Source organism: Leuciscus leuciscus (genome assembly GCF_965113295.1).
Source record: "Leuciscus leuciscus genome assembly, chromosome: 2".
In the NCBI taxonomy this organism is placed as follows: domain Eukaryota; kingdom Metazoa; phylum Chordata; class Actinopteri; order Cypriniformes; family Leuciscidae; genus Leuciscus; species Leuciscus leuciscus.
The window spans coordinates 66,312,970-66,337,969 of record NC_138726.1 but is presented as its reverse complement, the minus strand read 5'-3'; the positions used below and the strand labels follow the sequence as shown (position 1 = coordinate 66,337,969).

Below are 25,000 nucleotides of genomic sequence, written 5' to 3'. Positions count from 1 at the left end.
TATGAACCATTAATATCTGAATATTATAATCTATATGTTCTAATGATGTACTTGATGATTGATTTAACGGGCGAACTGTTCTTATGGGCCTGAGTCAGAATGTTCTCTTCTGATACTGGATGTTCACTGATATTTCCTCTAATGCGCGTGTGGTTCTCTCTCTCTCTCTGTGTGTGTGTGTGTGTGTGTGAGAGAGAGAGTGTGTGTGTGTGTGTGTTGTCAGACTCCTGCTGTCGCTCCTGCTCTCTCTCTCTCTCTGTGCTGCGGGTCATAATGAATGTCCTCCGTCAGAGAGCAGATGTTGAGCTGCTGGTGTTTGTCTTTATCTGAACACACCTGACGAGAGCAGGGCTTCGTTACCCAGCGGGAGCCGTATTTACACACACACACACACACACACACACACACGACGAGAGCAGGACTTCGTTACGCAGCGGGAGCCGTATTTACCTCGCACTTATCGATCCCTGCAGATTCAATCGCCTCCGTCTGCTCTTCTGCTGCAGTCTTTATGACACACACACACACACACACACACACACACACACACACACACACACACACACACACACACACACACACACACACACACACACACAGACACACACACACACACACACACACACACACACACACACACAGACACACACACTAAGCCGACCCCTAAACCTACCCATCACACACACACACACACACACACACACACACACAGACACAGACACAGACACACACACACACACACACACACACACACACACACACACACACACACACACACACACACACACACACACAGACAGACAGACACACACAGACAGACACACACACACACACACACACACACACACACACACACACACACACACACACACACACACACACACACACACACACAGACACACACACAGACACAGACAAACACACACACACACACACACACACACACACAGACAAACACACAGACACACACACACACACACACACACACACACACACACACACACACACACACACACACACACACACTAAGCCGACCCCTAAACCTACCCATCACACACACACACACACACACACACACACACACACTAAGCCGACCCCTAAACCTACCCATCACACACACACACAGACAGACACACACACACACAGACAGACACACACACACACACACACACACACACACACACACACACACACACACACACACACACACACACACACACAGACATCATCATAGCACTGAAACTGCGCTCGTTAAAATCACAAATGATTTACTTTTAGCTTCTGACCAAGGCTGTATCTCAATACTAGTTTTACTTGATCTTAGTGCTGCGTTCGATACTATAGATCATACATTACTCTTAGATCGACTACAAAATTATACTGGTGTTCAAGGACAAGCACTAAGCTGGTTCAAATCATACCTATCTGACCGCTATCATTTTGTCTATTTAAATGGAGAAAAATCGACCATAACTCCAGTAAACTATGGAGTGCCGCAGGGATCTGTGTTAGGCCCTCTGTTATTCTCAATATATATGATGCCACTTGGAAATATTATAAGGAAACATGGAATTAGTTTCCATTGTTATGCTGATGACACTCAAATATATATTTCATCACGGCCGGATGAAAACGCTAAATTTTCCAAATTGACAGAGTGTGTTAAAGATATAAAAGATTGGATGACGCGTAATTTTCTTTTATTAAATACTTAATAAGGTAATACTTATCGGTTCAAAAAACCGCCCACAAAACATCGCACAATACAACTTTAACATCATAGGATGTCCTGTTACTTTATCCTCTACAGTAAAAGACCTGGGTGTTATACTCGATTGCAACCTGTCTTTTGAAAATCATATTTCATATGTTACAAAAACAGCCTTTTTCCACCTTAGAAACATTGCTAAGCTACGTAATATGCTATCAGTTTCTGATGCAGAAAAGTTAGTTCATGCATTCATGACCTCGAGACTGGATTACTGTAATGCTTTATTAGCTGGTTGTCCTGCATCCTCAATAAACAAGCTACAGTTAGTCCAAAATGCCGCCGCTAGAGTTCTTACGAGATCAAGAAAATATGATCATATAACACCGATTTTATCATCACTGCATTGGTTACCTATAAAGTTCCGTATTAATTACAAGGTATTGCTACTGACTTATAAAGCCCTAAACGGCTTAGCTCCAGTCTATTTAACGGATCTTCTATCACCCTATAATCCATCGCGCTCTTTAAGATCACTAAATTCAAGGCTTTTGGTCATACCTAGGATATCCAGAACCACCAAAGGAGGGAGAGCATTTTCACATTTGGCTCCAAAACTTAGAGCTTGCACACTGCCTGCGTGACACGCGCGTCTCAGGCGCGGCTCGAGCCGCGCGGAAAACGCGTGCATGCTAGAAATAGAACCGACGCCTATTTTTCACGCGACACGCAAGCGTCTTGGAAGCGTTTCCAAGCAAAATTGAATAGGAAAAGATGTTTATATGACATTTTGACACGAATACATATTAATAAATGTCATTTTGATGTTTGAATGTCTAGGGTTTGACATAAGTGCAAATATAAATGCAATTTAAAAAAATATTATCGATTTTCAAATACTGCACCTGTCAATACAGAACGAAATATTCTAGCCGTCAACACTGCCGACGTTGTCTTTGCTGCTATATATTTATGTTTAACATGAAGTATAGGCCTTCCACAACTCTCTCCCCATATGTCAAATATATCACCAATGAGGCTTATCATATGTCACCTAGCAGCAGCAGCGCCGCGTCAGACACGCTTCTGGTGTGCAAAGACATGGAAAACGCCATGCACACGCCACGCAGCTGACACGCAACAGAAACGCAACGCTCACGCCACGCAGCCAGTGTGTCACCGGCCTTAGGCATAGGCAGTAACGAAAAATGTTTATAAATGGAATGAATAAGGCCTGTTATTATTTTAATTTCCAGTTAGTTTCTTGATCTCGCGTTTCTGAAATGTTTTCCAGATGTGCTGTTAAGTGGACAAACTCAAGCCTAGGTACTTTTTGAGGACTTGTAAAACTAAAACTCTGAAGATTAATAATCCCCTAAAATCGCCAAAGGTTTTGAAATGTTGACTATATTCCAGTGTTCTGTATAGATTTCATACTCCATTGATATGGAAATAAGCCTGTTGTTCAAATGAACCTGATTATGCCCTCGGGCGCTTATGTGGCAGCCGTTGTGTGCAGTAAACTTTCTTTTAACAAGCCTGTTGTACTGATGTGATGACCAATGATAGTTCCCTTTCAAGGGAACTCGCGTTGCGTCGAAACTGACACTATGGGGAACGCTTTGCGTGATGACGTCTTGAAGCACATGTAAAATCAGTCCAATGGTGTGGCGGAACGTCAGAGGCGGGTGACGTCACGTACCAGGAAGCTATAAAAGCCGTCCCGAAACAGAAAACGAAAGCTTTCTGAGTCTTCAGTTGCGCTCTGTGTGAAATCTGTCTCTGTATATTTGGTGTTGTCTGTCTATATCATATATATATATATTCAGTATGGCGAGCAAGCAGCAGTATAGGTTGTGTGTGCACCCCTGCCCGCGTTATTTAACGGGTGGGGACACTCACATCCTTTGTGTTGTTTGTTTGGGAGAGGAGCATGCCCAGTCAGCACTCGAGGGTGCTGGCTGTGAGCATTGTGACGCGCTGCCTTTGCGTACGCTCTGATCCCGCCTGGCGTTCTTCCAGAGCGCTCAGGATCGCGTTCCCCAGGGCTCTGGTCCCGCCGCTGCCGAGGCACGGCGTCGATCACAGACCTGGGGTTCGCAAATGGATCTATCAGTGGATGTTGAGACGGGCTCTGCCTTATCTCAGCCTCCTTCTGATAGATCCAGTGCCTCTCATCAGGGTGTGGAAGCACGCGTTGCGGTTTCTTCCCCCCCGATGGAGGCACCAATACTGCAATTGTCCAGCTCTGAGGAGTTGGACGTTGTTAGTATTGACGCTGAGTCTGAGGATTCGCCACCTCAGTCTCATGCGTTTGAGGAATTGCTTGATGTTATCACTAGAGCTGTCGAGCGATTATCTATTGAGTGTCCAGAAGATAGGCAGGGCGCTCGTTCGAAAAGCAAGCTCGACGAGCGTTTCCTGCCATCTCGTGCACAGCCTCAGCGCAGGAGCCTTCCGTTTTTCCCCGATCTCCACACCGAGGTGTGGAGATCGTGGGGGAAACCAGTGTCATATAGAGTGTATACTGCACAAACATCTCACTATTCCACCATTCACAATTATAAAGAGCATGGTTATGGGGAGATGCCGAAGGTGGAAGAGACGCTCGCGAGCTATCTCTCTCCAGCAACGGCATCTTCTCTGAAGGCTCCTGCACTTCCATCCAAGCCAGTAAAATTTACATCTTCCCTGTTTCATAAAGCTTATGCCGCCGCCGGCCAAGCTGCAGCGTGTTTGCACACAATGTCTCTAATGCAAGCATACCAGGCTGAATTATTGGGTGATTCTGAGGAGGGCGGGGGTATTAGTTCTGATACGGTGTCTGAACTACGTAGAGCCACAGATTTGTCTCTCAGGGCCACCAAGGAGACGGCTAAATCCATCGGCCGCTCTATGGCAGCCCTGGTGGCCACTGAGAGGCATCTGTGGCTCAATCTTAGTGATATAAAGGACAAAGAGAAACATGTTCTTTTGGATGCACCGGTTTCCACTAAAGGGTTGTTTGGAGATGCAGTTAATAGTGCTGTAGCTAAATCACAAGAAGCTTCAAAACAGGCAGCTGCACTTCAGAAACTTCTCCCCCGCCGTTCTTTCATCGAGGCTGCTGAGCGGGAGCAGCCTCACTCATCTAAAAAGAGCGCTGAGCACCGTGCCACTCAGAAACAGAGCGTTTCCTCCCGTGCTCCCCCACAAAAATCTCGGGGACACGGAGGGCGCTCTCAAACCCAGCAGTCTTCGAGGGGTGAAGCGGATCTGCGGACCGTTATTACCGCCAAGAAGGCTGCTGGGAAAAAGTCCTGATGTTCGTGGGCTCAGGACAAATGAGGGTAGCCCCCCCCCCCGAAGCAGAGCGGTCAACACCTCTTTTTACGGTGCCCGTCTCTCTTCGGTGCCCTCAGGGGACCGTTCTGCCAACCCTGCCGCCTCCGGTGTTTCAGGGCGCAGCGGTCTCCGGCGAGCACATATCTCAAGGACCACCCGGAAACGTAGTGGCCTCGGGATGCCCGCCCCCTCTGAGGAGGGTGTTAGAGCAGTCTGTTCAGTCGTTCCCTGCCGGTGCGCCGTTACAGGGCGACGAACCGACTACTCAACAGCAACAAAATCCAGAAACCAGTCTCGAGAGGCTGGTACCTCTAGTAGAATCTTTGACAGCGTGGAAGCTACTGTCAAATGTTTCTCGTTGGGTCCTGCAGACCGTGGAAAAAGGGTATCAGATACAATTCAAGAAACGCCCACCTCGGTTTATGGGGGTCCTGCCCACAGTGGTGGGCCCCGAGCAGGTTCTGGTTATGGAACAGGAAGTAAACACTCTGTTAGAGAAAGGGGCCATAGAATATGTACCTCCCTCCAACAGGGAAACCGGGTTTTACAGCCGGTACTTCATAGTTCCGAAGAAGGACGGGGGATTGCGTCCCATTTTAGATCTTCGAGTTCTGAACAAGTCAGTCATGCAGCTCAAGTTCAAAATGTTAACATTGAGACAAATCGTGCCACAGATCAGGTCCGAGGACTGGTTTGTCACGATAGACCTCAAGGACGCATATTTCCATATTTCCATCCGTCCGTGTCATTGGAAGTTCCTGAGGTTTGCTTTCGGGGGCAAAGCATACCAATATCGAGTTCTTCCATTCGGCCTGGCTTTATCACCCCGCACTTTCACGAAATGCGTGGATGCGGCTCTGGCGCCCTTGCGCCTTCAGGGTATTCGCATATTGAACTACATCGACGATTGGTTGATTTTAGCTCAGTCGCATCAGGAGGCGATTCGGCATCGAGATGTCGTCCTCGCCCATATGAAAGAGCTGGGGTTACGGCTGAACGCCAAGAAGAGTGTGCTTTCTCCACTTCAGAGGACCACTTTTTTAGGCGTGGTTTGGGATTCAGTGCCTGTCACCGCCACGTGTAGATTCCATCCTTGCAGCTGTGAAAAGTGTAAAGCTAGGCCAGCTACTCACTGTCAAACAGTTCCAGAGACTGTTGGGTCTCATGTACCCCTTTTCCACCAAGGCAGAGCTGGTGCTGGTTCGGAGCCAGAGCCTAGTTTCAAATCGGTTCTTTGTTTTTCCACCGCCAAAGCACCAGCTCCGAACCAGTAAAACTGGTTCTTAAGTAGCACCAAATCATTGCAGGGTCTAGAACGGAGCCAAGAAAGAACCGCTTGTGTCAGAGGCTGGGGGCGGGGTTACCGTGGCCAACAAGACTGAAGAGAAACTTGTGACCGCCATTTTCAAATAGCAGCTAATCGAGCTAATAGCGGCTCGATTATAATATCCGTCTATGTAAGTTACGGCGAGCTGCACGAAAGCGTTGGATTCGCCGTGTTTGGATGCCGATTTATTTTCGCAAACCCATGAGCATCCATAGTTACGCAACGTCTATTATTGTTGATGCCTTGTTCGAGATGCATCGGAGCAGCGTGGACCGATCAGAGCTGTGGGAATGTTTGGAGATCATACAACTCCTTGTGCTTTTTGATCGCTTTCGCAGTGCTTTGATTTCATGTGCTGATCGTTCTGCGAGAAGCCGATGCATCTCGAACAAGTCTGGTGTGTTTGTGTTTGGCGCTGCCGCACTAGCGTTGCTGGGCAACATGATACGTATGCAGTGACGTAAGATATAGCTCTGTTGTGGCTCTCTGGCCGGTGGAAACGCAAACCGGTTCGTCAGTCGAACCAACTCCGAACTGGCAATAGCTCTAGCTCTGAACCAGCACCCGGTTCTTGTTGGTGGAAAAGGGGTAATGGCAGCAGCTTCCAACGTGATACCTTTTGGACTACTGCACATGAGGCCCCTGCAGTGGTGGCTCAGGACCAAAGGGTTTTCCCCGAGGGGCAACCCATTTCGCACAATCAAGGTCACGCGGCGATGCCTACATGCCTTGGTTATGTGGAAGAAACCTTGGTTCCTGTCCCAGGGCCCAGTGCTGGGAGCTCCTTGTCGTCGCAAACTGCTAACGACGGATGCTTCCCTCACGGGTTGGGGAGCGATCCTGGAGGGTCGCTCATCTCAAGGTCTGTGGGAAGACCATCATCGTTTCTGGCATATCAATCGCCTAGAGATGTTAGCTGTCTTCCGGGCTCTGAGGAGCTTTATCACAGATCTCAGGGGACACCATGTGTTAGTGCATACGGACAACACGTCGGTAGTCGCCTATATCAACCACCAAGGGGGTTTGCGCTCGCGCCCATTATCCAATCTGGCACGCCATATCCTCTTGTGGTCCCAGGGGAAGTTGCTGTCACTCAGGGCAGCCTACATCCCCGGGGTCCAGAATATAGGAGCAGACACTCTGTCGAGACAGGGGCCGAGGCCCGGGGAATGGAGGCTCCATCCCGAGGTGGTGGAGCTGATATTGAGGGAGTTTGGCCAAGCACAAGTGGATCTGTTTGCGTCTCGAGAGACGTCTCACTGTCCACTTTGGTTCTCCCTCACGCATCCAGCTCCTCTGGGACTGGATGCTATGGTACAGACGTGGCCGAGGCTACGTCTGTACGCCTTTCCCCCAGTTGCTCTGCTCCCGGGAGTTCTGGAGAGAGTTCGCAGGGACCGGGTTTGCCTGCTTCTTATAGCCCCGCGCTGGCCGGGCAGAGTATGGTTTCCAGATCTTGTGTCCCTCCTCGACGGGCATCCTCTGGAGCTTCCTGTCAGGAGGGACCTTCTGTCCCAAGCAGGGGGCTCGATTTTTCACCCCCGACCGGAACTGTGGAACCTGTGGGCTTGGCCTCTGAGGGGGCCCAGCTCATAGAGTCAGGTCTCTCAACTGAGGTTGTTGAAACCATTCTACAGTCCAGAGCTCCCTCCACGAGGAAACTTTATGCCCTGAAGTGGAGAGTATTCACTTCTTGGTGTAGTGACCGTCGGTTGGATCCAGTCAACTGCCCAATTGGTACAGTTCTGGAGTTCCTGCAGGATCGGTTCACTGCAAGTCTGACCCCGTCCACTTTAAAGGTTTATGTGGCGGCTATAGGTGCTTACCACATTCCTTTGGGTGGAATGTCTGTGGGGAAAGACCCTCTGGTATCTCGTTTCCTTCGTGGCACTTGGAGGCTGAGGCCTGCAGTTCGCTCTAGGGTGCCACCTTGGGATTTGTCCATTGCACTGCAAGGCCTTTCCCTGGCCCCCTTTGAGCCCATTGAGGAGGTTCCTGAGAAATTCCTAACTCTGATAGCTCTGTTTCTTCTCGCCATTTCTTCTCTCAAGAGAATAGGGGATCTCCAGGCATTGTCGGTTGCTCCATCATGCTTGGAGTTTGCTCCGGGTATGGTTAAAGATTTTCTTCATCCTAGACCGGGTTATATCCCCAAGGTCCCCACTAATGTGGCTAGACCTATTGTTCTGCAGGCCTTCTGTCCTCCTCCCTTTCAAAATGCGGACCAGGAGGCGAATAATTTGCTTTGCCCTGTTCGGGCGTTAGACGCATATGTCCACAGAGCTGCCCTGTGGCGGAAAAGCGATCAATTGTTTGTATGCTTTGGGTCCCCTAACAAGGGAGGTCCAGTGTCTAAGCAAAGGATGAGCAAGTGGGTGGTTGAGGCTATCTCACTTGCTTATGAGGCGGCTGGGCAGCCTTCTCCTTTGGCTGTCCGGTCGCACTCTACTAGGAGTATGGCGGCCACTAAGGCCCTTATATCAGGAGTGTCTTTATAGGACGTTTGTGATGCGGCAGGCTGGTCCTCACCGCACACCTTCGTCAGGTTTTACTCTCTGGACTTAGACTCTACTCCAGGGTCTCAGGTGTTGTCTTCCTAGTGCTGCGCACTTGATTTCACACAGGACAGACATTTGTAGCTATGGTGGCGTTGGTATAGACGTTCCCCATAGCGTCAGTTTCGACGCAACGCGAGTTCCCTTGAAAGGGAACGCCTCAGTTACGACTGTAACCTCGGTTCCCTGAAGAGGGAACGAGCGTTGCGTCGCCTTGCCATATCTCCTTCATGCCTGTCAGCACGACTTCAGACTCTACGAAGCTTTCGTTTTCTGTTTCGGGCCGGCTTTTATAGCTTCTTGGTACGTGACGTCACCCGCCTCTAACGTTCCGCCACACCATTGGACTGATTTTACATGTGCTTCAAGACGTCATCACGCAAAGCGTTCCCCATAGCGTCAGTTTAGACGCAACGCTCGTTCCCTCTTCAGGGAACCGAGGTTACAGTCGTAACCGAGGCGTTTTAGAGCTAGTAAGCCTATTTAGAGGTGCAGATTAATTCAGGTAGGACTCTGTGTAGACATATTTTATTATGTGTATTATGAGGTGGTCCGCGAAAATTCTTGATTACAAATAGTGGTCCACACACACAAAAAGTTTGAAAACCCCTGACCTAAGAGACCTTCCAGGATTGTGGATGGAAAGTAAATCAGAGACGTATACAGGAGCCAATCCATTCAAGGATTTAAAAACCAGCATCATATGCTGAACACCATTATATGAGAGCTGAACTGAGCTGGACGATGACATCACGGTTTTCTTCAGAGCGATATATATAACGAGGAACTGTCATTGGCAGGGATGAACTGCATGCATGTACACGTGTGTATATACTGTATATAGTGTGTTTCTTTGTTCTGAATCAGTGTGTCAGTGTTCAGACGTGATTGTCGACAGGGTTATTGTCTCTGGATGTGATCAAACCCTTAATACAGAGAGTTCTCTTTCTGGAGTTTCTTTCATTGATTTATATTTAGTAGGTAATGTTTCCTCTAGTCCGTGTTCAACACTGGGCAGTGATTTATTTATAGCTAGATAAATAACTAATGAAATGCTATCACTCATTAATATGCATTATAGTTTTATGAAGTGAATTTAGTGTGAATGTATGAAATGGACATAATTGTTTGGATGAATTCTTCTCTGAGAACAAACAACAGACACTCATTATCATACTAAACAAATACGTGTCTTTTACTTTTCTTATTCAACATGTGATACGCGTTTAATTTTTTACAAATGTTTTGACCTGGTAATGTTTAACCCTCTGAGGTCTGAGCTGTTTTCTGGGCCCTGGAGGTGTTTTGACATGCTCTGACATTTGTGTTTTTTTCTGTTACTAGTGACATTTTCATGGCTAAAGTCCAATTACACTGTATTCAACACAAACTCTGCTACAATAATATATCAGCAGCATGTATGTAAAAGTTTGTAGTTTTGAGATAATGACATTTATGCGTGGTTTGTGAAAATACTAAAAAAAATTCTCACTGAAATAAGGCCATGAAACCCATACTGATTATTTCTTCACAAGACTTTTGAAAATTGTATGACATAGCCTAGAATATTTGCTCCAAAACTATGTGAAAATCACTCTGACTGCTCATTCAGATAAAACAATATATTGATTTAAAATTTCTAAGACGTGTTTTGTGTGACAAAGCCATATGCGAAGAGGCGTGATCATCTCATGAATATGTAAGGTTTTAACACCTGAGAAAGACAAAGACACTCCCCTAACTGCCCTATTAGGAGCGATCAGGCCCTGTCATTCAGAGCAACCTTGCACAAAGAATGAGGAGATTTAAAAAAGAAGGGCTTTTAGATTGTTTGGATTTATTTACAACACAACACAATCCAAAAATACAAAAGAGCACATTGAAAACAATGATCCAAAGACAGAGACCTTTGTGCCATTCCTAAAAACATTGTACATACCTTTCATTTCCAAGGTGTTTGATTTTCACTTTACCATGTTCATGTACAGAGACTCATGTGAATGTTGAAGTCAGCAGGACTCAGTTGCATCTGGTCCCTTAAAGAAAAAAAAAAAGAAAAAACTGTGAACATACTGATATTAGTGTTGTCAAAAAACTGTGAACATACTGATATTAGTGTTGTCAAAAAAAAACTGAAATATCTGAACGGTACCAATACTCATTTCCTGAAGTATCGATACTAGCCGAGCTGTCACTTTCACTTCTCTCCAAAGGCGCGTTGACAAACACCACACACGCACTCGTCTCATTTGCTCTGATTAAATAGCAAAAGTGAAGTGAATGGGGCCGATCACACCTGACGCGTTTTTTTGCAGTGAGAGGCGCCTATTTTAAACTGGTTTCCAGCGAGCGTTCCGCGCGCTGTTTATTCGCCTGCTGCGCCTCGCAGGTCTTCCGTTTTAGTGCTGAAAGCTAGTTGCTTGAACGCCCGGAGAGTGCGATGATGGAGGATAAACTTGTGGTGCTCTCGCGGGTTACAAGGAGCTTAACGACTTCACGAACCGTAACTACCACAATGTTAACAGAAAGTAAATAAAGTTAATAAAAGGCTGATTTGACGTTTACTTGACTGACAGGACAGCTGTTTCAGTGGTTGCCGAGCAACATAACAAACGCAGCGCACTGCTCGTTCTGTGTGATGGTAACGTTAAGTGCTGTGTGCCTCGCGTTTTCGAACCTGAAAAACGCGTTAGTGTGATCGGGGCCTAATATAGCAAAGCACCTGAAAGACCGACACCGGGATCTATATAAATAATTTCGAGAGGTTGGTAACTCTTCTCATTTTAACATTTCTGAAACATTAACCAAGATGGCCTAGTATTGTTGTTGATATGAGTGTGTGTTGTCTCGTTTTTACACCGTAATTCTTAAAGTTAATATAATCGGACTGAGAAATCTTAGACAAGTAACGTTAAATATTTTAACTGTGGTCAAATGTAAATTAACTTGTGCTTATTTAACTTTATTCAAAAATTAGTATTTAATTCTGCAATTTGCCTTCATATCTTATCATCAATTTGATTACACAGATACTAATTAAACTAAACTGAGCTATTGAATGACATCTTTGAATTCAATAATGCAATGCCTTTAACTGAAAATGTAATGTTTTATCTTATTATTATACATTACTTGACACAATCTGTATTGTTAAAAGCACCAATAGCATTGTTTTCGCGTGTAATGCACACACGTTTGCATTTAAATCTGTTCATCAAAAAACGTTAATGTATTAACCAGCATTAATGCTTTTGAACCAGTGCACTACTTCAGGACATTTTTGTTCATGTAAAATATACCTCATTGTCATGTTCTAGACTTGTTATATTTAGCTTTAAATAAAAAAATAAAAACGTAATATTGTGGCAGTTTTTTTCTCCGTGGTATCGAAAATGGTATCGAATGTCGATATTTTTCAAGGTATCGTATCGAAGTTAGAAATTCTAGTATCGTGACAACACTAACTGATATCAAGAGAAACTATAGGGCTGCACGATTTTGGGAATAGATTTTAGATTTTTCTGGTTAAAATTTCTTTTTAAAATTCACAGAATACACACACACACACACACGTTTCCAGCAATATATAATGAACACCAGGTTTGTTGTGCCTTGTAGGCATAGGCTACGCATTGCTGCATAAAATAATAATAACAATAAATTAAATCTTCCAAAAGATTTCAAGAACAACTACGCTAGAGAAAAATATATTGATTATCATATGTTACTTCAAATGTTTCCATTCGTTATGATGATATGAAATGAGATAATAGTAAAAACATAAAGCCTAATTTTTGGTGCATTTTTCCTTTCAAACGCAATCGCGCTCCAAAATATGATACATTCAAACCCACAGCGCGCTCCAAAATATGATACATTCAAATGCCATCGCGCTCCAAAATATTAAACATTATGGTTATACATATCTATGTTTGAGCAGATATCCACAAACAGTATTTAACAGGAAACACGGGTCTAAATAGTATAATATTCCCCAGGTGAAAATAAAGTGTACTTGAGTGCACTAAAAAAACACTTAAATACAAGAAAGTACATTTGTAGTACATTCCTATTTTTTGTGCTAAAGAAAAGTTTAAAAATGATACACTATAAATACACTAATTAAAAGTATATTTTTACTTAAGTAGTACTTAAGTGTAATTGCAAAAGTATACTAAATAACATTGATATTTTAAATGTATTTTTAGTGCATAAGAAAAAAGATATACTATTGAAAAAATACACAGAAGTGTTTTATTAGTGTATTTCTTACAAGTACATTTTTAACACATTAAAAATAGTTCATTGTTAGTGCACTTTTAGATAGCTATTATAAGTTTAAATTAAATTGATTTTACTTAAAATATATTCAAAATGTAATAGTCAAAAATTAAATTTTCCCAAAAGTAGTATTTAAGTACACTTTATAAAAATAAACTAAATATTACTAATTCTTTAAATTAATTTTAAGTGTATAAGGTACTCCCAGGTGAAAAAGACATAGTATTAAATGTATTAAAAATATACTTGAAATACAAATAGTATAATACATTTGTATTACCAACATGCTTATTTGAAGTGCATAAAAAATACATTGAATTGTATTTTAATATATTTCTAAAAAGTATACTAGAAATACATTGGTAATAAATATATGCTTAATTATACTTTAAATAAATATGCTAAACACAAGCATAATTTTAATATATTTCTAACAAATGCACTACAAGTACATTGGTAATAAATATATGATTAATTATACTTTCAATAAATATGCTAAACACAGGCATACTTTTAATATATTTCTAACAAATGCACTAAAGGTACATTGGTAATAAATATATGCTTAATTATACTTTTAAGAAATATGCTAAACACAAGCATACTTTTAATATATTTCTAAAAAAAAAGCACTACAAGTACATTGTTAATAAATATGCTTAGTTACATTTTTAAGAAATATGCTAACACAATCTACCATTTGTGTGAAGTTTTAGTGTATTTAAAGAAAACATACTTATGTTGCTCTTAATTAAAATACATTTGTGTAACTTGTGTAAGAACATAGCTAAATCTAAAATATAAAAAGCTTTTAATGTGTTTAAAGTACTTTAAACACTTAGGCCTACTGCAATATATTTGTAATATTTATCATTTTACCATTTTAATATTTTAGATTTTTTTGTATAATGTACCAACTTCTAATGTATTATAAACATTTGTCTACTATCATTAAGCATTGCAATAAGCACTTAAAATGAATGTTGTTCACTTTTACTTGTTTGTAGGCTACTTGTAAAGGGCTGTTGTCCATTACATGATGTTTTAACTACTGAAATTCCCACATGGATATCAACATCATATTATTTTAAATGCATAATAGATACATTTTCCAAATATGTTTAAATGTTGTCCAAAAATATGTTGTACTTGTTTGAATTTGAAAAACGCTAATAACACACGTGACTAATCCTGATTGGTTCCAGCTGTTGAACGTCTGTGATTGGTTCTGGTGTAATTATGAGCTCACACCTCACTCAGAGCTTGCTGACGGCTGTGCTTTCATTGAATGTGATTATATTTCGGCGTCGCGTCGCGTGTAGTTAGGACACGGTGTAATAATTCAGAGATAGAAGTCTAAATTTCAAACTAGAGCGATCGCGTTTCTTTAGAGGACTTGGAGGAAACCACGCGATATGGATTAGGTGAGTTTTTTTGCGATTAACCTTTTCAAACGTGAAGGTTTCATTAGTCTACGATATTTCAGTTTTTATTTCTAAGATTAACGGAATTCTTAAATGTTTTGCAACTAATGAGTGATCATGACAGTAGCCTATTTAGATTTTTTTTCTAACGTTAATAGAAAAAGTAACTGTTAGTGTTGTTTTTATTTTTTCCAAGTCGAATCTCGAAGAGATGAAGATACTGCTATCAGAAGTTACTGGTAAGTTTTAGTTGCTGTTTGCATAAATAAATAGCTCACTGTTTAGTTTTTGTCCTAGTTTTTTTCCAACATTTTTTCCTAGCTTCTTAGTCTAGTCTAATTTGTGTTCATTCATGTAAAAATCTATTTAATTGTTTTTTTGGGACAGCTGCAAGTCACTTGTCATGGCTTACAATATTTTGCACTACTTCTAATTTCCTTAACTCTTTGAAGAGTTTGAGAGTTTGTGTTTCTGCACATAACTTTTTTTTTTTTGCTCTCAAAGTCAAAGGGGGCTGACTAAAACAAGATTAGCATTTGTTGTACATTTTAATTATTATTCTTGTTGGCTGCGTATACTTTTTCAGTTAAACGGTTAGCCTAAATTGCCCTTTTTTGCTGTGATACAGTGACATATGTAGACTTCACAGTTGTTCAAGAGCTATTTTATTAACTCCTTTTCTTAATTAACATGTTATATTAAATGTCTACTGTTAAAATATATGAACTAAGCATTACATGCTATGTTAAAGAATTCCATTTTTACTAGGTGAAAAAGACTTACTATTAAATGTAATAAATATGTACTTAAGTATGTTTTTAGTACAAAACAAATATACTTTAATGCATTTATAATACATTTAACAGTATGTCTTTTTCACCTTTTATGTACAACAGAGGGAAATGTCAAAACATTATACACTGTAAAAAAAAAAAATTACATCCCCAAGTCAAAAATTTCTAGTGACTGATCACATCTAAATTTTTCAATTAGTCTGACGTATTATTTCTCATTGAGCCAATGTTAACAGACTATTGCAACAAGAATTGCACTTGGGCCAATTAAAAAATTTAGATGTGACCCGTCACTAGAAAATTTTGACTTGGAGAGGTTAGAATTTTTTTACAGTGTACTGTGTTGTAATAAAAAACGTCTAGGTTACGACCTCTGTTCCCTGAGAACAGGGAATGAGACACTGCATTGATGACGATATGGGGAACACCCTCCATGTAAACCGGTGTTTGAAAAGCTGTACAATCTCGGCAATAGAATTTGACTGGCGACAGCCTATGACACTACTAGTGCGACTCAGAGGCGCCTAGAGAACATCGTTCTCCAATAGCATCATCGAAGCAGTGCAAGTTCCCTTTTGAAAGGGAACCGTTACTTTTTTAACAGAGGTTAATTTTTCTTTAATATAAAAATAAACTCATCTTTTTCCCCTTTCATAGACACTGTGATCAAACAATTTCCAACACGTCTGAGGTGCGAACACTGATTCGAAGGAAATGCAACAATAAGGCAAACTCAAAGACCAATCAGTAACAGTACTGTAACTGTTTGCAGCTATTAATGACTGCACTTTATTGACTAGTTAGGTTTATTGAAGTTAGTTTTTTTGTTGTTGTTTATAATACCTCTGCAGATCACTGTATTTTATGTTAATGTATTTTTTTTTACAGTTTACATATGCTGCTGTACTGATGTACACTGGGTAATACATTAAAGTTTACTAGCTTTCAAAGTGTGTGTTTTATACAATTCTTTTTTTAATGTGTGTTTTAATACACCATTAACATATTTAATTGTTTTATAAAGGTACTGTTCACAGTATTAAAACATATTTGAAATGATTTACTATATAAAAAAATGTGAGCAATACATAAATGATTTGTATATATTATATATTCTTAAATTTTAAATAATTTAAGTGTATTTAAAATGCAATAAAGATGGGTTCAATTGTACTAAAAGGGGTAACAAAATAAATGAAAGCCTAAATAGTATGTTAAAAGCGTATTTTAGTTTATCTTCAGTGTGTCTCAAAATAGCACAGTTGAGTACACTAAGATGATCTTAAGTTTATATTAAGCAGTACTAAAGGTAAGCTTTTAGTATATTAAGTGCAAAATAAGTATGTCGAAAATAGAGCACTTTAAGTACATTATGGCAGTGTATTATGGAAGTGTAATAAAATGTATTTTAGTGCACTTTTTTTAATCTAGGAATACATTCTAGGTATAATTTGTAAATAATTTAATATTATTATTATAATTTGTTTATTATTGTATTTAAAGATGGTTTCAATTATACTAAAACTGGTAACGAAATACATTTGTTAAAAATATGAAATAGTATATTAAAAATACACTTCAGTTTATCTTCAGTGTGTCTCAAAAAAGCACAATTGAGTACACTAAGATGATCTTAAGTTTATATTAAGCAGTACTAAAGATGAGCTTTTAGTATATTAAGTGCAAAATAAGTGTGTCGAAAATAGAGCACTTTAAGTACATTATGAAAGTGTATTATGGAAGTGTACTAAGTGCACTTAAATAAAATGTATTTTAGTGCACTTTTTTTTCACCTGGGTCACCATATATCTAGCAACAGTTCAACTGCAATGTGAAGTTTATGCAACAATACCATAAACTAATAAGTAAGAATTTCTTACCTTACATCTTTCTTGTCTTCAAATCGCGTTCTTCTTCTTCTGATGTAAATCCAATGTAAGCTCAGACGTGTCTTCCAAACTCGACGAAAAGCAGAGACTTGTGAAGTGTTTTGGTGTTTTGTGTTTGAGGTAACGAGGGCGTTCGCGTCCCATGCAGAGATTTGCATGTGAATCTCTTTTGCGCGAGTGGGCGTGGTCAAATTAAAAAGTAATTAGCAAGCGTTTGAGATACTGGACATCCTGTTGGTTTTATACAAATTACTTAAACAGAGAATATTTGTTTTCAGTTTGAATCCGATCATTTAAAAGAACACACTTAAATGTGTATAAAGGTATATGGCTCATAAATGTGTGACAAGTATTCGCTGAGTTTTGTTTCAGTTTATAGACGTGCTCAAGAAAAAAAAGTTCACCGCGACGGAGAGGCAGAACGCACACCCTGTTTATTTTCTTTATTTTACAAAAGCACAATGTTTTGATTTGATTGTAAGTGGACACATACAAAAGTAGAAATATCACAGATTATTTTTTTATATTTCTTTTTTCTGTATAACCATAAATGACGGAGTAATTTAAGTTTATTGTACTACAATGTGAAGAAAATCCAGCAAAACGCGTCGGCGCGTTTCTCGACCTCAGAGGGTTAATGAAACTAAAGCGTCAGTCTCTCTGGTGTAATATGCAGGATCTCCCATCATTCAGTGCGTTTAAGCTCCGCCCCTTTAAGCCCTCGCTCATCTGCATAGACTTCTGAGAGCCACGCCCACATCTCAGCATCCAATCAACAACTGACACACACGATCAAGCTCCTCCCCACATTTATTATTTTTCTATAATCTAAAAGATCTATCGCTTCCTCTGTTTTATCACAACTTTAAGACAAAATATTTATATGTTCATATTGTCTACACATCTGCGGTGTCACACAGTGCACAGGAGAATAGTGTAGAAAACAATGAACAGAAAACCAGAGTAATGCCAGAGGAAGAATATGGATGGACTGAAGAATACAGTGAATGAAGTAAAAGCACATGAAGAGAGCAAGCGGCTGCGGCGTCTTCTCAGTGAGGGATGTAATTGTGTTTCTCTCTCTCTCTCTCTGCAGTGTGTGTGTGTGTGTACGGTGCGGGGTCAAAGGTTAGACTTCAGTCGGACTCTTGAGCGTTTAATCAGCGCGTGTTCGTTCGGTGGTTTTAAACACATCTGACACCGCTCTTCTCTCGGGTCAAACGTGTGTTTTAGTGTTCTGTTCAGATTTGCATTTGAAAGCAGCGCTGGAGACTTTAATGGCGTTTGAGTTTGAAAAGCCTTCAGCTCGCACTCGTTTCATTCACTCCCTCCATTAAACCTCTGTAATGACTGAGTCTGAAACTCGTCTCGTCTCTTTTCTCTTGTCTGCGCTTCACTTTATTATTTGCTTTGTGTTTAATTCTGTGGTTTAATACTGTCCTCCAGAGCACAGCAGACACGCAACGATAGCAAAGAACATTTATTTAGCAAATTAAACGAGGAGGAACAGAAAACCCATTACAGACACACACAACACACACACACACACACACACACACACACACACACACACACACACACACACACACACACACACACACACACACACACACACACACACACAGACACAGACACACACACACACACACACACACACACACAGGATTCGCTGGTTTAACACACACACACACACACACACAGACACACACACACACACACACACACACACACACACACACACACACACACAGGATTCGCTGGTTTAACACACACACACACACACACACACACAGGACTCGCTGGTTTAACACACACACACACACACACACACACACACACAGGACTCGCTGGTTTAACACACAGACACACACACACACACACACACACACACACACACACACACACACACACACACACACAGAGACACAGACACACACACACACACACACACAGGATTCGCTGGTTTAACACACACACACACACACACACACACACACACACAGGACTCGCTGGTTTAACACACACACACACACACACACACACAGGACTCGCTGGTTTAACACACACACACACACACACACACACACACACACACACACACACACACACAGGACTCGCTGGTTTAACACACACACACACACACACACACACACACAGGACTCGCTGGTTTAACACACACACACACACACACACACAGGACTCGCTGGTTTAACACACACACACACACACACACACACACAGGACTCGCTGGTTTAACACACACACACACACACACACACACACACACACACACACACACACACACACACACACACACAGGACTCGCTGGTTTAACACACACACACACACACACACACACACAGGACTCGCTGGTTTAACACACACACACACACACACACACACACACACACACACACACACACACAGGACTCGCTGGTTTAACACACACACACACACACACACACACACACACACACAGGACTCGCTGGTTTAACACACACACACACACACACACACACACACACAGGACTCGCTGGTTTAACACACACACACACACACACACACACACACACACACACACACAGGACTCGCTGGTTTAACACACACACACACACACACACACACACACATACAGGACTCGCTGGTTTAACACACACACACACACACACACACACACACACACACACAGGACTCGCTGGTTTAACACACACACACACACACACACACACACACACACACACACACACACACACAGGACTCGCTGGTTTAACACACACACACACACACACACACACACACACACACACACACACACACACACACAGGACTCGCTGGTTTAACACACACACACACACACACACACACACACACACACACACACACAGGACTCGCTGGTTTAACACACACACACACACACACACACACACACACAGGACTCGCTGGTTTAACACACACACACACACACACACACACACACACACACACACACACACACACACACACACACACACACACACACACACACACACACACAGGACTCGCTGGTTTAACACACACACACACACACACACACACACACACACACACACACACACACACAGGACTCGCTGGTTTAACACACACACACACACACACACACACACAGGACTCGCTGGTTTAACACACACACACACACACACACACACACACACACACACACAGGACTCGCTGGTTTAACACACACACACACACACACACACACACAGGACTCGCTGGTTTAACACACACACACACACACACACACACACACAGGACTCGCTGGTTTAACACACACACACACACACACACACACACACAGGACTCGCTGGTTAACACGCCGGTTGCAAACAGGATATTTTTAGCATTAATTGTCCAACACATATTGCGATTCATGATTTGTGTTTTGTTCACGTCACGTACAGAGTTAGGGTGCAGTCACACACACTCAACTACATGATTCCTTCTTTTAACTGACTTGACATGATTATTCTCTTTCTTAACTCGTTGTTTTCATTTTTAAGGAACATGTTTCAATAAAGCAGCTTGATCATATTTTACAGCTTGTTCAGTTTCCTAAATGAATCCGACAAATTAATTGTTCATCCAGTTTACTGAATCAAATAGACTACATTAATGCTTTTATCTGTGTTTAACATTGCAGAAACCATCATGGCAGAATGTGGAAATCAAGTGTTGTTATGCATTAATTAGCAAGATGATCAAAGTGCTATTTTTTTAATGTTAGAGGAGTGAAATAATGGAATTAATTGCGGGAACTGGTGAGAAAATGTGCAATCTTTCCATTCTGGTTGATTTGATTTGTCTCACTGTGTAGTATTGCTCATTCATTGTGCTGAACATAAACACATATTAAACTGAAACTGAGAAAGAGTGAGGTGAGAATGAAGGTGAGAAGAGGAAAGCTAGAGGAAGATGAGTGAAAGTGTGATAAGAAGAAAAGGCAGAAGAGATTGAGATGAAATCAAAGAGAAGAAACACAGCAGATTCAGAGCGAACACACACATCAAACACATCACAACAGATCTGCCCTCCATCCCTGAACACACACACAGCAGAGATCCAGACTGAGACTCTTCCAGTGATGACACAGACGTGTGTGAGAGAGAGAGAGAGAGAGAGAGAGAGAGAGTGTGAGAGTGAGAGTGAGAGTGAGAGTGAGAGTGAGTGTGTGTGTGTGTGTGTGTGTGTGTGTGTGTGTGTGTGTGTGTGTGTGGTCCTGGTAAACCCTACATTATGGGGACCTATTAAAGGGATAGTTCTCCAAAAATTCAAATTTGCTGCTAATTATCAGTAGAGCAGTAAAGAAGATGTTTAGCTGAAACTGTGGTCTCTGGTGATTCATATAATGGAAGTCAATGGCTACCGTCACTTTGAGATTCATATTTACATTTACATTTATTCATTTAGCTGACGCTTTTATCCAAAGCGACTTACAATTGCTATATATGTCAGAGGTCACACGCCTCTGGAGCAACTAGGGGTTAAGTGTCTTGCTCAGGGACACATTGGTGTCTCACAGTGGATTCGAACCCGGGTCTCTCACACCAAAGGCATGTGTCTTATCCACCACCCCCACTATCATATGCAATATGTATTGAGGTCTTAAGAATTTCATGAACTTCTTCACTGAGAAAATAGAAAGCATCAGAACCACAATTGTAAACGTTCAATCTTCAATTGCGCCTTATAATTCAGCTTCAATTATCACCCCGCAAGAACAATTACAGTGCTTTACAACTATAGAACAAAAAGAGTTAAATAAACTTATCACTTCATCTAAAACAACAACATGTTTATTAGATCCTATACCAACTAAACTACTGAAAGAAGTGTTACCTGTAGTGGAAGAGCCTCTCCTCAATATTATTAACTCGTCTTTATCTTTAGGTCATGTTCCAAGAACATTTAAACTGGCAGTTATAAAACCTCTCATTAAGAAACCACAATTAGATCATAATAATCTAGCAAATTATAGACCCATTTCAAATCTTCCATTTATGTCTAAAATATTAGAAAAAGTGGTGTCCGCTCAACTGGGATCTTTCTTGCAACAAAATGAGATCTATGAAAAGTTTCAGTCTGGATTCAGACCGCATCATAGCACTGAAACTGCTCTCGTTAAAATCACAAATGATTTACTTTTAGCTTCTGACCAAGGCTGTATCTCAATACTAGTTTTACTTGATCTTAGTGCTGCGTTCGATACTATAGATCATACATTACTCTTAGATCGACTACAAAATTATACTGGTGTTCAAGGACAAGCACTAAGCTGGTTCAAATCATACCTATCTGACCGCTACCATTTTGTCTATTTAAATGGAGAAAAATCGATCATAACTCCAGTAAACTATGGAGTGCCGCAGGGATCTGTGTTAGGCCCTCTGTTATTTTCAATATATATGATGCCACTTGGAAATATTATAAGAAAACATGGAATTAGTTTCCATTGTTATGCTGATGACACTCAAATATATATTTCATCACGGCCAGATGAAAACGCTAAATTTTCCAAATTGACAGAGTGTGTTAAAGATATAAAAGATTGGATGACGCGTAATTTTCTTTTATTAAATCCAGACAAGACAGAGGTAATACTTATCGGTTAAAAAAACCGCCCACAAAACCTCGCACAATACAACTTTAACATCATAGGATGTCCTGTTACTTTATCCTCTACAGTAAAAGACCTGGGTGTTATACTCGATTGCAACCTGTCTTTTGAAAATCATATTTCATATGTTACAAAAACAGCCTTTTTCCACCTTAGAAACATTGCTAAGCTACGTAATATGCTATCAGTTTCTGATGCAGAAAAGTTAGTTCATGCATTCATGACCTCGAGACTGGATTACTGTAATGCTTTATTAGCTGGTTGTCCTGCATCCTCAATAAACAAGCTACAGTTAGTCCAAAATGCCGCCGCTAGAGTTCTTACAAGATCAAGAAAATATGATCATATAACACCGATTTTATCATCACTGCATTGGTTACCTATAAAGTTCCGTATTAATTACAAGGTATTGCTACTGACTTATAAAGCCCTAAACGGCTTATCTCCAGTCTATTTAACGGATCTTCTATCGCCCTATAATCCATCGCGCTCTTTAAGATCACTAAATTCAAGGCTTTTGGTCATACCTAGGATATCCAGAACCACCAAAGGAGGGAGAGCATTTTCACATTTGGCTCCAAAACTCTGGAATAGTCTTCCTGATACTGTTCGTTGCTCAGACTCGCTCTCCCAGTTTAAAACTAGATTAAAGTCGATTAAACAATCCGGCCTCTAGCTCATAAATGCCAGAGGAGAACTGGCCCCCGACTGAGCCTGGGTTCTCCCAAGGTTTTTTTTCTCCATTAGGTCACCTGATGGAGTTTTAGGACACCATTAGGTCACTTAATGGAGTTTTTCGGTTCCTTGCCACTGTTGCCTTTGGCTTGCTCAGTTGGGGATATTTTGGGGATATTTAATTAAATTTTATCAATCAATAAATTCCTCTTGAAACAAACTTTGTTGTATTATTTTAATTCAGGGGTTTTCAAACTGGGGGCCGCCAGGGGGCGCCAGGGGGGCCGCAGCAAGTTGAAAAAAAAAGCCGAAAAAAAAGTTAAAAAACGTCACAAAAAAAAAAGTGTTAATATGAGTATTGTTATGAAATAACATTATAATAATTTGTTGCATAGCCTATCTGAACATTATACTTTTAATGCTAATCTTTTAGAGATGAACTGATTGATCGGCTGATGACCAGAATTGGCCGATTTTCGGGCGATTTTCAGTCTGACATATGCCGATTCAAATGCACTCGGGCGCCGCATGATTAACATTGCGTAACATCAGCATCACACGTGCACACAGAACGCACATGTAGGAAACCTTGTGAATTACGGCCGTTTCAGACCGCGAGCGGCGCGTGAGCAGCGCAAATTTTTTTTCGGCGTGCATCTTCGGTGAGTGCATTCACACCGCGAGCAGAAGCAGCGCGTGAGCGTCAAGCAGGAGCGTCGCGTGCTGTGAGCAGTAGTGAAGCGGAGGGTTTCGGCGCCGAGTCTATTTTTGCTGCGCTGCTCACGCTCAATTAAAGCGAAAGCACACTTTTGATGGACAAAATAAATATGATTTCACACAAAAAGTACCAAAAATGCACATAATTTGCATGTAGGCTATAGTGTGTTTTAACAAGAACTGGAGTAGGCTATGTCAGAAAAGAAAATGAAGACTCAAAAATATTTATAGAAAATGTACCCATTTAAACTTGTTTTTATTAATCAGTTTGGGTAAAAGTGGTGTTTTATAAAAAAAATATATTTATAGAAAATAAATATTTGTGTGTGCTGTAAAGTGGTTAGAAAAAAATGAAATCAGAATCGGCTAAAATCTGTATCGGCAGGTCAAACTCAATGAAAAATCGGAATCGGTCTTGAAAATTGTAATCGGTTCATCTCTATAATCTTTCTGATTGGCTGGTATCAAACACCATCACATAATCTGATGTTCACCTAGATGTTTTATTTATTTATTTCTACATTTGCCGCAGTATTGTCGATGGGTTCAATAACACATCCTGCAAAAGGGGGGCCTTGGCCAGAACCTAGTAGTATTTGGGGGGCCTTGTCATGGAAAAGTTTGGGAACCCCTTAATTTAATACTGTGAAGCT

At 41.2% G+C, this 25,000-nt stretch overlaps 2 protein-coding genes across 2 annotated transcripts in view; both read left to right on the top strand.

Annotated features, from left to right (window-relative positions):
* The window catches only part of nrxn2b (neurexin 2b), a 558,448-nt gene that overhangs the window by 62,761 nt on the left and 470,687 nt on the right, over positions 1-25,000 (top strand). The window lies entirely within an intron of this gene.
* On the top strand, positions 6,167-8,092 carry LOC309492655 (uncharacterized protein). The gene is made up of 2 exons (XM_082161662.1): positions 6,167-6,191; positions 6,946-8,092. Exon 2 carries the CDS (start codon positions 6,951-6,953, stop codon positions 7,953-7,955), a length of 1,005 nt encoding a protein of 334 aa, XP_082017788.1. The 5' UTR covers positions 6,167-6,191; positions 6,946-6,950; the 3' UTR covers positions 7,956-8,092.